The sequence below is a fragment of the Falco cherrug genome, chromosome 19 (genome assembly GCF_023634085.1).
Source record: "Falco cherrug isolate bFalChe1 chromosome 19, bFalChe1.pri, whole genome shotgun sequence".
Classification (NCBI taxonomy): domain Eukaryota; kingdom Metazoa; phylum Chordata; class Aves; order Falconiformes; family Falconidae; genus Falco; species Falco cherrug.
The window spans coordinates 2,506,347-2,519,514 of NC_073715.1; the positions used below are offsets into that span (position 1 = coordinate 2,506,347).

At 54.0% G+C, this 13,168-nt stretch overlaps 1 protein-coding gene across 2 annotated transcripts in view; it reads left to right on the top strand.

Moving 5' to 3' along the window:
* The window catches only part of OTUD7B (OTU deubiquitinase 7B), a 33,829-nt gene that overhangs the window by 12,978 nt on the left and 7,683 nt on the right, over positions 1–13,168 (top strand). For both annotated transcript variants that reach the window (XM_055696949.1, XM_055696950.1), the window contains 5 exons: positions 397–544; positions 5,298–5,468; positions 5,664–5,879; positions 10,719–10,820; positions 11,607–11,734. In XM_055696949.1, coding sequence (XP_055552924.1) covers positions 472–544; positions 5,298–5,468; positions 5,664–5,879; positions 10,719–10,820; positions 11,607–11,734 — 690 coding nt within the window. In that variant the 5' untranslated portion in view covers positions 397–471. The remainder of the gene's footprint in view (positions 1–396; positions 545–5,297; positions 5,469–5,663; positions 5,880–10,718; positions 10,821–11,606; positions 11,735–13,168) is intronic.

The window sequence follows — 13,168 nt, forward strand, 5'->3', positions numbered from 1 at the left end:
TTTGCCTGAAAGGGGCTTTTTATGTTGTTCTAATGCTGATGTTTTGCTCCCAAATAAATTTAATTCCTAGCGGTGTATTCGTGATTTTGGAAAGAAAAGCTCCACCGCCTTTGGGATGAGAATTGTTTTGGGTTTTTTTTCCCTGGATTTGCCACCGTTAGCAGAGCCGTTACCCCCCTTTGCATGTGGGGAGAAAGCCGCAAAATCCCTATTTTATTTTATTTTTCTCCCAGTTATTAATGCACTCAACAGCAGTCCCAAAGCACCGTTAATTGGGGGGAGGGGGCGGTTTATTCTCCCCCCTTGGCACCTGCCATGGGATGGTTCCCAGCCAGCTCGGCCGGGTTAATTATTTTATACGCTGTAACGCGAGCCCTGCGCCTTCTCGGTCCGCAGGTCGATGCCGCGGTGCTGATCCGGCGCCGCCGACCCCAGCTGCCCAGCGGGATCCATGAGCGCACCACCTCGGCTATGGACATCGTCCTGTCGGATTTTGTTCGCTCAACGGGGGCAGAGCCGGGACTGGCCAGAGACCTCCTGGAAGGTAAATCAAATGGGGAATAAAAAAAAAAGGGAAAGTGCCTGATGGGGAAGCTGGGGGGGGAGGGGGGAAAGTTAAGGACCCCTGGTGCCGGTGATACGAAAATCGTGCCCTCGGCGGCGCGGCTGGTGAAATTCTGCCCGGGTTTCTCGTTACACCTCTGTTGGGGAACGAATTTCAAATGTTCAGCTGGAAAAACCCATCGACCAGGAGCGTGGTCCCCATCCTTCGCACGCTGTTCACCACAAGCAGCAAAACTTCAGGCTTTTGTTTTATTTTATTTTATTTTTTTTCCTTTATAGCAGCGATGCCTTCGGAAGGGTTGACAGAATAGCGCTAGGTGAGGGCTGCCCGCCTTTCGAAAGCAGTGGAGGGGTAATTACCGAGGCAAAAACGTGCTTTTACTGGTACATCTCGTTCTGCTTGCGACGGCGGTTTGATTATGCCGATATAAATTGCTATTTTGCCGATGCCGGTGACCTCTCCCGGCGGAGCATCCCCTTTACACCCAGCGCTCGAGCTGCCTACCCAGCAGGACCGGTCGGTTTGAGGTGGTGATGGAGAGCGTGGAGACGCTCGGGGAGTTGAACACAACCGTCATCTGCTTTAAACTTTAAAAAGTTTTGGTTTTTAAACGGGGAAGCCAGCCCCGGAGAGCCTGGGCACACTGCCCTGGCAGCTTCCTCCAAAACCCCATCAGGTGGGGAAGTCGTTCCTTTAGCTGTAGGGCTGCAGGTGATTTTTTTATTATTAATATTTTTCACTCTACTTAGAACCACGGGAAGGGTAGAGGAGAAAAGATAACCAGGGCTTAATTTTGAGGCTGTAAACTCGCTCGGGAGCGTTGCCTTCGGGTGCGTGTTGACAAAAGGATGGTGAGTAAATAGCGGCGTGTGTCGTAACGCTGGAGGACAAAAGCCTTGCGTGAGAAGCAGGGTTGTTTGTACACAATTAACCAACGGGCAATTAGAATGCAAGACCACACTTGCCTGTTTCTCCTTTTTCTTGGACAATACGGCTCGTTTCTGTTGTCGCTTGGACCCGGGACCAGCTGATGCTCCTACAGCATCCGTGCCGGCTCCCTGCCTGCTGCTCTAGCACTAACGAATTCAACGCCCTGAAATTGTTGCTAGAATTTGTGTCTTTGGGCAGTTTGCTTCACCTGCTCGGCTCTAGCTCTCCTCCCCTGGCTCGGTGCTCACCGCAGCGATTCGTGCCTTTTTCCTCTTCAAAACTCCCATCGGCTTTGGCAGTTTCGGGGCTTCGCCCGTGAATTTTCCCAGCTAAGCATCATCTCAGCGGGCTGGCACGCCGTGGGGGTTGTGGGGTGTTTAGGGTCTGGCTTCAGGTTGGTTTGTTTCATGGCAGGATTTCAAATATTCTCTTTTGGAAGAAATATTTAGCCTTGCCGTAGGAAAGGTGAAAGTGGATGCTCCTTCGAGCTCTCCGGCTCCCGCTCGGCACCTGGGTTGATTTATTCGGACAGCAGCGGGTTGAGCTCATTTTTATGACGTGCTGCTATTTCTCCTGCAGCCTTTGGTGGAGCTGGCAGCTCCAGGGGTGGAAACGAGGGAAAAGAGAGAGATTTGCCTTTTTTTTGAGGGGTGGGTATTAGTGAAAGCAGTCAGATGAAGTAGGTGTATTAAGTGAGTTGTTCAGATGTGAGGTCTGAGGGCAACAGGAGCAACTTACATCGTGTTTTCTGCCTGTGCGTTGAGTTTTGTGCACGCGTTGAGTGAAGTTGGGGTCTGGTGGTGACAGGAGGTCAGAGTGACGGGCTTCCCAGTGGGCTTGCCGATGGACTTCCTGATGGACTTCCCAATGGACTTTCCTGATGGACTTCCCGATGGGCTTCCTGATGAGCTTCCCGATGGTCCTCCTGAAGGGCTTCCCAATGGTCCTGCTGATGAGCTTCCTGATGGGCTTCCCGATGGTCCTCCTGATGGGCTTCCCGCTGGGCTTCCCAATGGTCCTCCTGATGGGCTTCCCGATGGTCCTCCCGATGGACTTTCCAATGGGCTTCCTGATGGTCCTCCTGAAGGGCTTCCCAATGGTCCTCCTGATGGGCTTCCCGATGGTCCTCCTGGTGGGCTTCCCGATGGTCCTCCTGATGGGCTTCCCGATGGTCCTCCTGGTGGGCTTCCCGATGGTCCTCCTGATGGGCTTCCCGATGGTCCTCCTGATGGGCTTCCCGATGGTCCTCCCGATGGACTTTCCAATGGGCTTCCTGATGGTCCTCCTGGTGGGCTTCCCGATGGTCCTCCTGGTGGGCTTCCCGATGGTCCTCCTGGTGGGCTTCCCGATGGTCCTCCTGATGGGCTTCCCGATGGTCCTCCTGGTGGGCTTCCCGATGGTCCTCCTGGTGGGCTTCCCGATGGTCCTCCTGATGGGCTTCCCGATGGTCCTCCTGGTGGGCTTCCCGATGGTCCTCCTGATGGGCTTCCCAATGGACTTCCTGATGGGCTTCCTGATGGTCCTCCCGATGGGCTTCGCGGTGCTCCAGCACTGATGGAAACCCATCGCCGTGGCAGCATGGAGAGGCACAGGGAGCTGAGGAGCTGGGGGAGAGGAGCACGTGGTCATCAGTGAAATTATGTAGGTTCTGCTGATTGCCATCATGCGGCGATGGGGCAGCGAGGGCTGTAGTGCTGCGTGGGAGACGGGCTCCGGGTCTCTCTGCGCTGTGTCCCCAGGGGACGCCGGGTTTCTGCCGGAGGAGGGAACCTCCCTGTTATCATCCCAGCACCCGCCAAACCTGCTCGGTGCCAGGGCTCTTCCCGAAGGATCTTCCCAAAGGATCTCCCCACCTCTCCCTCCGCAGGGAACCACCATGGTGCCGAGTCCACCCAGCGCGCCCTTCCCGGCGCCATGGTCGTTGGGATTTACGAGCCCGGCAGCTGCCAGAGTTCCATGTAGAGTTTCCAAACTTCAGGATTATTTTTTATTTTTATTTTTTTCAATTTTTGAATCAGCTGCTGGCGAAGGTCCTTGGGAAATGCAGCTGTGATGGGTCGGTGCCACTGGAGCATCCTCCCGTCGCCAATGCGGTCAAGCAAATAGTGATACAGCAGCAAATTTAATTTTAATCTGATGGGACATTCTCATTCCTTGATACTGATTCATTACTTTATTTAAAAAAAAAAAGGCGGGGGGGGGGAATAAATCCCTTTGACTCAGAAGGTACAGCTTAAAATAACTTTCCGTTTGGAGTCAGTTGTTAAATGCTGCAAATTACATCTCTCAAAAGAATTTAAATACTTGAGAAGCGTATTTCCTTTAGGGAATTAAACGTAATGACTTCTTTTATTGTCCCTGAGCTATCACGTAAACCCACTGGTGGTTTATATATCTTTCCTGTCGTGGCGTTGCTATATATAAAGTTGGCTTGCTTTCTACAGCGTTTGCTAATTTAAGAGTCTAGATTAACAACGTTCATTAAAAAATAAAATAAAAAAAAATAAATCACAATTATCCTAGATGTAAGCCATATGGTAGGGTTGTTTGTTTGGGGGGGTTTTTTTGCTACGTACACTTGTCTTTGCGAGACAGCGGCTTCGAAAAGGTCAATTTATTGTGCAGAAAGCTTTCAGTTTATTAATATATATTATGGTTTTGCCACTTGCTGCGTAATATTAAGAGGGGATGGAACTGCTTTAAGGATTCGCTTAACTCCACGAAGTTCAAGCTGTTTTGCTGAATAATTTATCTGGCCAGCAGTGACCCGAGCCAGATGAAAACTCTCCTAGATGCCACCTGCCCGGCTGGCACCTTGCTGGCTTCTAGATTTTAGGTGTCAGCTGAAAAAGAATTGGGTGGCCGCCTCTGAAACTGTGCGGGGAGATGTAAAAAAAAGGGGTTTTACAAACCAGCAGCTTTTGAAATCGGGCGTTGCGGCGCGTGTTTTCAGTGCAGCATCCCGCTGTGCTGATGGGGTAAAGGGGAGCCGGGGGCTGCGCGCGGTGCCGGCAGGGGGATCAGCGTCCTGGTGGTTGGAGGGTTATAAAAAAAAAAAAAAAAAAAAAAAGGGCCGGGGGTTTAGCTCGATGCTGGTGGATGTGACACAGCCTCATTCCATTTCCCCTTGCTCAGGGCGGTGTGTCCCCATCCCGGCACGGGGACCCTGCCCTTCGTTTTACAGCCGGGAACCTTGTTCTGGCAAAGTGCCATCTCACACCGGAGAGAAGGGCGAGGTTTGGTGTGGTGGGTCCCTGGCAGTGGGTGCCCTGTCCCCGTGGGTGCCCCATCCTGGTGGGTGCCCCGTCCCTGGGGACACTCCAGTTCAAGCGGGACGGGGCTCTGAGCACCCGCTGTAGCGGGAGGTGTCCCAGCCCAGGGCAGGGGTGGCACTGGGGGGTCTTTACGGCCCCCTCCCACCCAAACCACCCGGTGAGGCGGTTTTTGCTGGGGTTTGGGGTTTTTTTGGCGGTGAGGTCTTTGGGTCTTGTGACGTCCAAGGGCAGCCACTCGCTCTGGGCTCTGCCCCTGCCTTTGCAGATGTGACGTGTGAGCCGCCCCTGCAGCAGAGCCAACGCTCTCTGGGCACTTGGGGTTCCTGGACTCTTCCAGAAATGCAAATCCTGGACAGAAATAGAGTGCCCAGCTGAAGGAGCGGTGCTGCTCCCTGCATCCCCCCGTGTTCCTGCCGGGCAGCCTTCCCGCTCCGTGATAACCCCCCCTGTGATGAGTTTCTAGCACGGAGGAACCCTCTCTATTTCTTTCCGCTGTCAGTGACCACTGTCGCTACCTTCCCGTCCAGGCAAGAACTGGGATCTGAGTGCAGCCCTGAGTGACTTCGAGCAGCTGAGGCAAGTGCACGCCGGCAACCTACCCCATTCCTTCAACGAGGGACGCGGCTACAGACCCCCCGAAAAAGAAGCGGCTCGTCCCGGGCGCCCGCCGCTCCAGCGGCAGGATGATATTGTGCAAGGTCAGTGTCACCAAAACGATACGGATCAATTAAATCTTCCTTCTGGTGCCTGAAATATTTATATGCTGGGGCAACCCAGCTACCGGCAACCAGAAAAACACTAGCGGAAGGCAGCGGTTTGGGAATGGCTCCGGTGAGGTTTGCTGCTCCTGCCCTGTTCAGGTGGTTTGTTTTTTTTTTATCTTTCCCTCCCAGAAAAGCGCCTGTCTCGAGGCATCTCCCACGCCAGCTCAACCATCGTCTCCCTGGCCCGCTCCCACGTCTCCAGCAACGGCAGCAGCGAACATCTGCTGGAGATGCCCATTTGCACCTTCCAGCTGCCCGACCTCACCGTCTACACCGAGGATTTCCGCAGCTTCATCGAGCGAGACCTCATTGAGCAGTCCATGCTGGTGGCACTGGAGCAGGCTGGTGAGCCCTATATATATATATATATATATTTATTTTAATGCTAATACGGTGCGGCGGGAGCGGTTTCCAACAGGAGCGAGCCCAAGGCCACGGAGAAGCGAGTGCGCGGCGGGGCTGCGTTATCAGATAGGTATTATCGCATCCCTTTTTATATGGTATTATTGCATCCCTTTTCATACGGTATTAGCGCATCCCTTTTTTTTGTGGTATTAGCGCATCCCGTTTTTATACGGCGTGGTGCAAGAGTTGAGTAAGTCTGCTGCGCTGCGCCTGCGGACGCTGACCGTACGTAAATCGTGGATGGTTTATTGCTCGTGCAGCTGAATGCAGCTCTAAAAAAAAAAATAAAAATTGCAGTATATTGCCCTCCTGGAACTTGTCAGCCTTCTGGAGAGAAGGAGGGTGCGAGAAATTCCTGCGTGACACGAGGAGTAGCTCATCACCGCTGACAAATACTAGGAGCGATTACCAACACCGTAGGTTGATGATGCGTTTTGTACGCTGCTTCAGCGCAGGACTCGTCTGCCTGGAGAGGAGCGGCCTCAGGAGCGCAGAGGGGCTGCGTTCTAACCTGCTTTTTCCCCTCCTGAGTAGTTGCTGGGTGAGCTGACATCACGATTTTGCCGGTGGATGAATGGGAACTCCGCGCTGGCGGAGAAAACCCAACACGCACCTTACCAGGAGTACATTGGATGGGGAGCAGGAGGACACCCGGTAAAATCTCCGGCATCTTGACACCCCTCCTTTGTTTCTGTCGCCAGGGCACATCCCTAGAAAACTCCTCCTTCAGGGATAACACATACTCTTAGCGTCAAATTTTAGCCGGCTCCTGCTCAGGCGTTCCTGTCATAAATATTCTCGTGGTTTGGAAATGGGCACTCGAGCCAAGCGATCTGGTTACAGCAGCGTTGCTGTTTGCCGAGGGTGAAGCTGCCGTGTCTCGTGCAAATAAAACATCCCGATCTATGCCCCGGCGGAGTCGGGGGGGGGGGGGGGGGGCTGGGCAGGTCCCGTGTTTTGGCACAAACTCGGGGTGAGGGAGCTGGGGCTGGCTGTGCTTTGCCATCCATGTGCCGGGGCTGCTTCCTGGCGTGCTGAGACGACATGAAGTAATTGATTTTTTTATTTTTTTTTTAGAAAATGCCTTTTGAAGACTGGAGTGTTTATCTGCATTATGTATGTGGGTTGTAGGTGGGTGTTTATCTTTAGGAAGGGGCTGGACCGCCTGTATAAAGCGCTTTCGAGCTTAATCCAGGTAGGGCTTTGAGCATGGTGCCGTGCTCTACGGTGACTCCCGTTATTAATTTACTACATGCTGTCCTTAGGGGATTAATAATTTACTACGTGCTGTCCTTAGGGGATTAAGCAAATATTTTATAGACTAATAAATGTATAGGTAGTCTTCTCCTTCTATCCAGAGATCCCTTTACGCCCCTGCGGTGGAGTAAGCACGCTTTAAAGTGGCTGTAGATGGTCATGACGTCTTTTAACATGCTCAGAGTTGTAGCAAAAGGTCTTCATTGAGCTGGAAATTTGGCCTTTTACGCCACGGTAGCGTTGTTTGTCACCAACCTAAAGGGCCCGAGCCTTGCCCTCTGTTTTGAAGGTGCGGAGTGGTTTAGCGCGTGGAGGAGCAGGCAGCGGTGCCTTGCCCGAGGCTATTGGAAAAATAAAAAAATCAGGAAGAGCTGAAGGAAACCCCTGGGTTCGATGGCTTCACCTTGGCTGGAGGTCAGGCTGCTCCTCGGGGTCAGGGACGCAGTGCCAGGCACGGCTCCAGCACCCCCCCAGCGTCCTGGGCAGAAACCTCCTGCTTCAGACTCATATTTAATGACGGTCTTTAGGTGGACTGCTCAAATCTGCTGAGTTAGGGGAGCGGCGTGCCGGCTTCGCTGCGGGGATGGCACCGCGGGTTCCTCGTTCTTGGGGTGTAAATGTCCCGCGTCTCGGAGCAGGCGATCAAAGCCCTGGGTGCCTCGGGAATGCATCAGCCCGGTCTGGAGAAGCTTTTTGACCTGGGTTGAGCCCGTGCGTGAGCAGAGGCGCGTGTGTACACGTACCCCGCTCTGCCTTCCCAACCTGCGCATATTTTCAGCCCTAAGTCATCGGCCGCGCCGGTTCCCTCCACGGGAGAGACGAGCTCGCGTCTGGCTCCGCTCGCTGCCAGAGGTGGGCGAAGCCTTCTCCAAAGGACCGCTGCCCGTGCGCAGGGCTGCTGCTGCGCTGCCGGCGGCCTCTCCGCTGTCATCCTCGCCGGCGAGACGCGCGCTGCCGGTGGTCACAGCCACGGCGGGGTTGCTTGGAAGCCTGCGATTCCCGTCCTTCCCAAAACATGGGGCCAAGCAGCTGCCCGTGTGTAAAGACACTAAAGAAGCTCTTGTTGCTGCCAGATCCCAAAACAGAAATATTTTCTGCACGTGTTTCCGACAAAGAGGTGGGCTCTGGATGAAGTAAGGAGGCTACAGATGAATTATTTCGTTTTAGACAGATGCAATGAGCCTGCTCCAGCACAGGTGCCGCTTTTTCTAGCCACGCCCCTTTTTTTGGGGTCTCTTTTTGTAGCCCACTTGCAGGTGGCAAGCCTGCTCCCCCTCCCCCAGCGGTGATTCCGGAGGGGAAGGACCCCCTCGGTCCACAGGCACGGCACAGGGGTGGTGGTGGTGGATCTGTCACATCATCCTCGGGAGCGGGAGGCCAGGTCATCCCTGGGAACGCTGCCTTCGTCACGCGAGGAGGATGACGGCGGCGTTACGGCGCTGGGTTCCCTGCTAGCCTTAGGAGAGCCATGGGGGTTTGCCATGAGTCAGTCCTCATCTTCAGGCCGGCAGGAGCGCTGGCTTTGTGCCTTCCCAGCGCCGTGACCTATTTAGGTGGTTTCTGGTAGAAGAAACGACGGTATTTTCCCAAACGTGCACCTTTTGCGTGCAGGTTCCTGAGCTCGAATAGATGTTTGGTAGCAAAACCAGCCGTGGAACAGAACTGGACCCCGTAAGAGCGTGGTGCTGGGTGCAGGGGAAGCCTCTTGCTGCCGGCGGACTCCTTCAGTCGCACAGGAGAGATGATGGCAGGACAGTCCCTCGCGCTCTTCCATCCCGTTATCCTTCTCGTAGTGCATTCAGGGCTGACCCCTAACAACCTCATGCAGAGAAATGTGTTGTTTTAAATACTTCCATGGGGCCTCTTGGCCTTTCCACCGCCTTGAGAGGAGCCAAACATTTGGAGAAGGCTTTGGGGAATGCGGTTTCTTTCGAGAGGTTTTCTCTTGCGTAACTGGAAAGCTGTACAAATCGCGGGGGGCGGCGCACACGGTGCAGCATCGACCGCACGCCGCTGACTGAAATGCCTCCCCCAGGTGCGTCCCCTGCGGCTCGGACCCGGCTCAGCTCAGCAGAAGGTCGCACAGCCAGGGATGCAGACACCCCCGACCCACCCGCCGCGTGGAAAAGAGCAGGGAATTCTCCGGGAGCGACGTGAAAGGGGTGAAGCGGCGGCGGCGCGGCGCTGCCGTTGGTGGGACGCTGGTTTGCTGCCCCGTTTGCTCCTCTGGCCCCGCGCCACGTGGCGCAGGCTCGCGGCTTCGCCGTGCCAGGAGCTGTATCGAGGGAAAATAGCCGGCTTTTCCGAGCAGAGCTATTGTCCCGGGGCTGCGTCCTCAACGCTTTTCAACTCCAACGGGTTCCTTTCCCGATGCCGAGAAAAGACATTACCCCGGTGCCTGGCGTTGCAGTCAGCTCTGCTTTTTTTTATTTTTTCCTGTGTTTATCGGTGTTTAAACCTCAGGTTTCCGTATTTAGCTCTTCCACAGCTGCTGTCGCTGAGGTTGTGCAAACAATTTCAAGAAATCCTGTGGTTGAGCAGGGACCATGCTGGGATTTGTTGGAAACGCTGGGGAAAAGGGCCGGGTTTCTGCAAGAGCAAGTGAAATGCAACGCGTCGGAAGCCTGGACGGCACCAACCAGCCAACGCAGCTGCCTGTTGCACAGGATCTGCAGCAGGAAAGCTACTGGAAAAAAAGAAAATCAGGAGCCAAAACTCATCAGCACTGGGTTTTTTGAGGGCACGGGCTGGGCTGTGAGTTCAAAGTCCAAATTCAGCCCAACTTTGTCTCCTTGATAAATGTTTAACCTCCGGTCATGCTGTGCTGGACCGCAGCCTGCGTGTTAATTTTTTTCCCAGCTTCTATTTTTAGATGCTCTTCGCTCGAATGACGGCGAGGGCCTTATATTACCAAAAAGCTGCCGGTTTTACAGGGCGTAAAGCACCGTCGGTTTGTGTTTGCGTTGCTAAAGCTGCCAGGATCGGCCAAAATCCCCGAGAATTGTACCTCGGGAGAAGGGGCCGTGGTGGGGTGGTTTAAATAGGAGCGATTTGGTTACAAGAAGAAACAAAAAGCCGTTATGAACTCAGGCACTGTTGGTGCCGAGCACTTGAAAAGTGTTTTCAGCCTGGTGATGGGGTTTGGGGTTTTTTTGAAATAATAACAATTTATTTTGAAATAAGTAGGGAGGAGGACGCGGGGCTTGGGTTCAAGTCCTGGCTGGGCTGGGTCCTGTTTCTAATTAATTCTAATTTACATGACCTTGAGTTCAGCCCAGCGGTTTCCTCATCTCCCCACAAGGTTTTGCAGCTCCGCTCTCCCCTTTTTGGTGCTTTATCGCCGTCCTGGCTCCATCCTCCCTCCAGCCAGGCGGTGGGTACCGAGCGGCTCCTCTCGCCGGGCGCTCCCCGGGAGATGGGAAGCGGATTTCCATCCTCAGCGGCGTTTTCGGAGGGGGTGAACGCCCCGGTCCCACGTGGTGTCCCGGGCCCCATTCTCACGCTCTCCAACATTTCCCGCAGGTCGGCTGAACTGGTGGGCAAACGTGGATCCCAGTTGCCAGCGGCTGCTTCCACTGGCCACCACCGGCGACGGGAACTGCCTGCTCCACGCCGCCTCCCTGGGTAAGAGCCGGGCTGGGGTCAGGGCGAAACGAGGGCGCTGTGGGGTGGAGGTGGCTCTGCGGAGAGGAGAGCCCAGGACCACCCTGGGGGGAGCAGGATGCATCCATTCCCATGGGAAACCGGGATGCTGCCGCTCATCCTGGCCACGGCAGCAGTAGGTGCGAGCGGTCAGGCTCTGTGGGAGAGGAACGGGTGGAAGGGAACAGGCTGCCAGTGGCTTGTGTCCTTCTAAAATCCCTCTCCCCATCCATTTGGCAAGTTTCCCTGTATTTCTGACGGAAACGTGAAATAACGGAGCCGCCCCTTCCCTCCTCTCGCACATTGGAGCCCCGAGAGCCCGGGTTTCTCTCCGGCTACTTCATCCTGTCAAGTGTGACCGTAGTAAATTTTTGGAGGTTTCCAGGCTTCTAAATCAGCGGGGTCGGGTGTTTCCTTCGTGTTTGTTATTCCAGACCGCGGTCTCGTTTTGCCCAGCCTTGCTTTCCCCTCAGACGGTGGTGTAAGGGAGCCCAGGATGTCAGGAACAAATATTTTATTGCATCCTTGAGATGCCGTAGAGTCGAAAGCAGGGTGGGGGGCGGCATCTCTGCTTGGCTGCCTGAGCACACTGGAAAATGCAGGCTTTGAACCAGGAGATGGAGAAATTTGTATTTCTCTGCCTCAGTTTCCCCGTTTTCCCACTTCCCCCGGTTCGTGGCGGGTCGCCGGACCTCGGCGGATGGATGGAGCAATGCCGGTGCCGGCTGCGGCTCATCCTCCACCGCTGTCCCTCTCTCCCCCACGCAGGTATGTGGGGTTTCCACGACCGAGATCTCATGCTTCGCAAATCCCTTTACACCCTGATGGATAAAGGCGTGGAGAGGGAAGCCCTGAAGCGGAGGTGGCGCTGGCAGCAGACACAGCAGAACAAGGAGGTAGGAGCTGGACCAGACACAGAGGGGGGAGGTCGGGATAAAATATCCCGTGGGGCTGGGAGGTGCTTCCTATCACGATAAATTGGAATTTCGGGCACCCCCCTTGGCTTGCGATGCTTGGCCGCGCCACAGGGAGACATGTGCTCCGATCTCAGCTGTGGCAAAATTCCCTTTTTGACAATGTAGGAAAATTATTAGAACCACGTGATGTCCAGGATTGATGGAAAATATTGACGGGATGCGATGGCCGTGCTGGGTGTTGAGCGATGCTGCAGCATCGGTCGCTCCAGCAGGAAAGGTGCATTGCAGCGGAGCAAAATCCTCCACCAAAAAAACAAAAAAAACCAAAAAAAACCAAAAAAAAAAAAGGGAGGAAATTCAGGAACTTATCACATCGAGGTGCTTTTGGAAATGGGGTGAACGTTTGTTTCCACCTGATGCTGAAGGATGGTGTTTACTCTCCAGCTTCCTTTTTATTTTTGGAAGGGCACAAAAAAAAAAATATCGGTATTTCCCGGGTTGAAGCAGAGTCGTTAATAAATACTCAGCGATTTTAGTGCCGTTAAAAGCAGCTTTTATGCAGCTCTTTCAACTGCCGGCTCCAGAATTAGGAGCACCGTGACCCGCAGATTTTAAAAGGACTGGAAAATCCCGGAGGGGTGGGATGTGGTGGGGTCGTGGTTGTGGTCCTCAGCGCGGGCGGTAGGTGCGGGCTGCGCAGTATTCTCGCCGCTTCGCTACGTGAGCTTTAGAGCAGTGATGACAGGATTCAGCCGACGGCGTCAGCGGGAGCGGAGCAATCGAATTAACACCTAGAACAAAGCGGAGAGCCGAGCGTCGGGCGCTTCTACTGTGCGGCTGGAGCGGCCGTCTGGGCAGCTTTGAGGACTCGGGGTGTTGCATCCAGATGCTGGAGCTGCCGTTGGGGGGAAAAAGATCCTTTTGAATGGATTCATTTATCGGGGAGAATTTATTTGGGGGAAATTCCACCGGGAAAGGAGGAGGAAGGGACGTTTTGCAACTGTAACGTGAGGGCGCACGAGTAAACCGTGGCTTCGCCGTGTTTTGAGATACCGAATCAACCCTCAAATCGAGTATTTATGGATGCTCTGGTGTCGTCTGTCGCTTTTTGAAGGGAAATAAATTCTGTATTTTAGCTAATCCAATTATCCGTCCCGCTGCTTGTTGCCAATAGGTCGTGTCCTCATTAATACGGGAAGGATTTAGTGGAAGAGGAAAGGTTTCCTCGCATTCCGTGGGTTGCAGTGTTGCCTTCCACCCCGCAGAAAGGCAGATTTTCATTTAGGCAAATTATCTTCCCGGCTGGCTGGGGAACGCGGATTTGGAAACGTGCGCTTTTTTGCATAACAAATTGATGATTTTTGCATAAATCCTTAGAGAAAAATTGTGGCTGCCTGTATAAAACCGCACGGC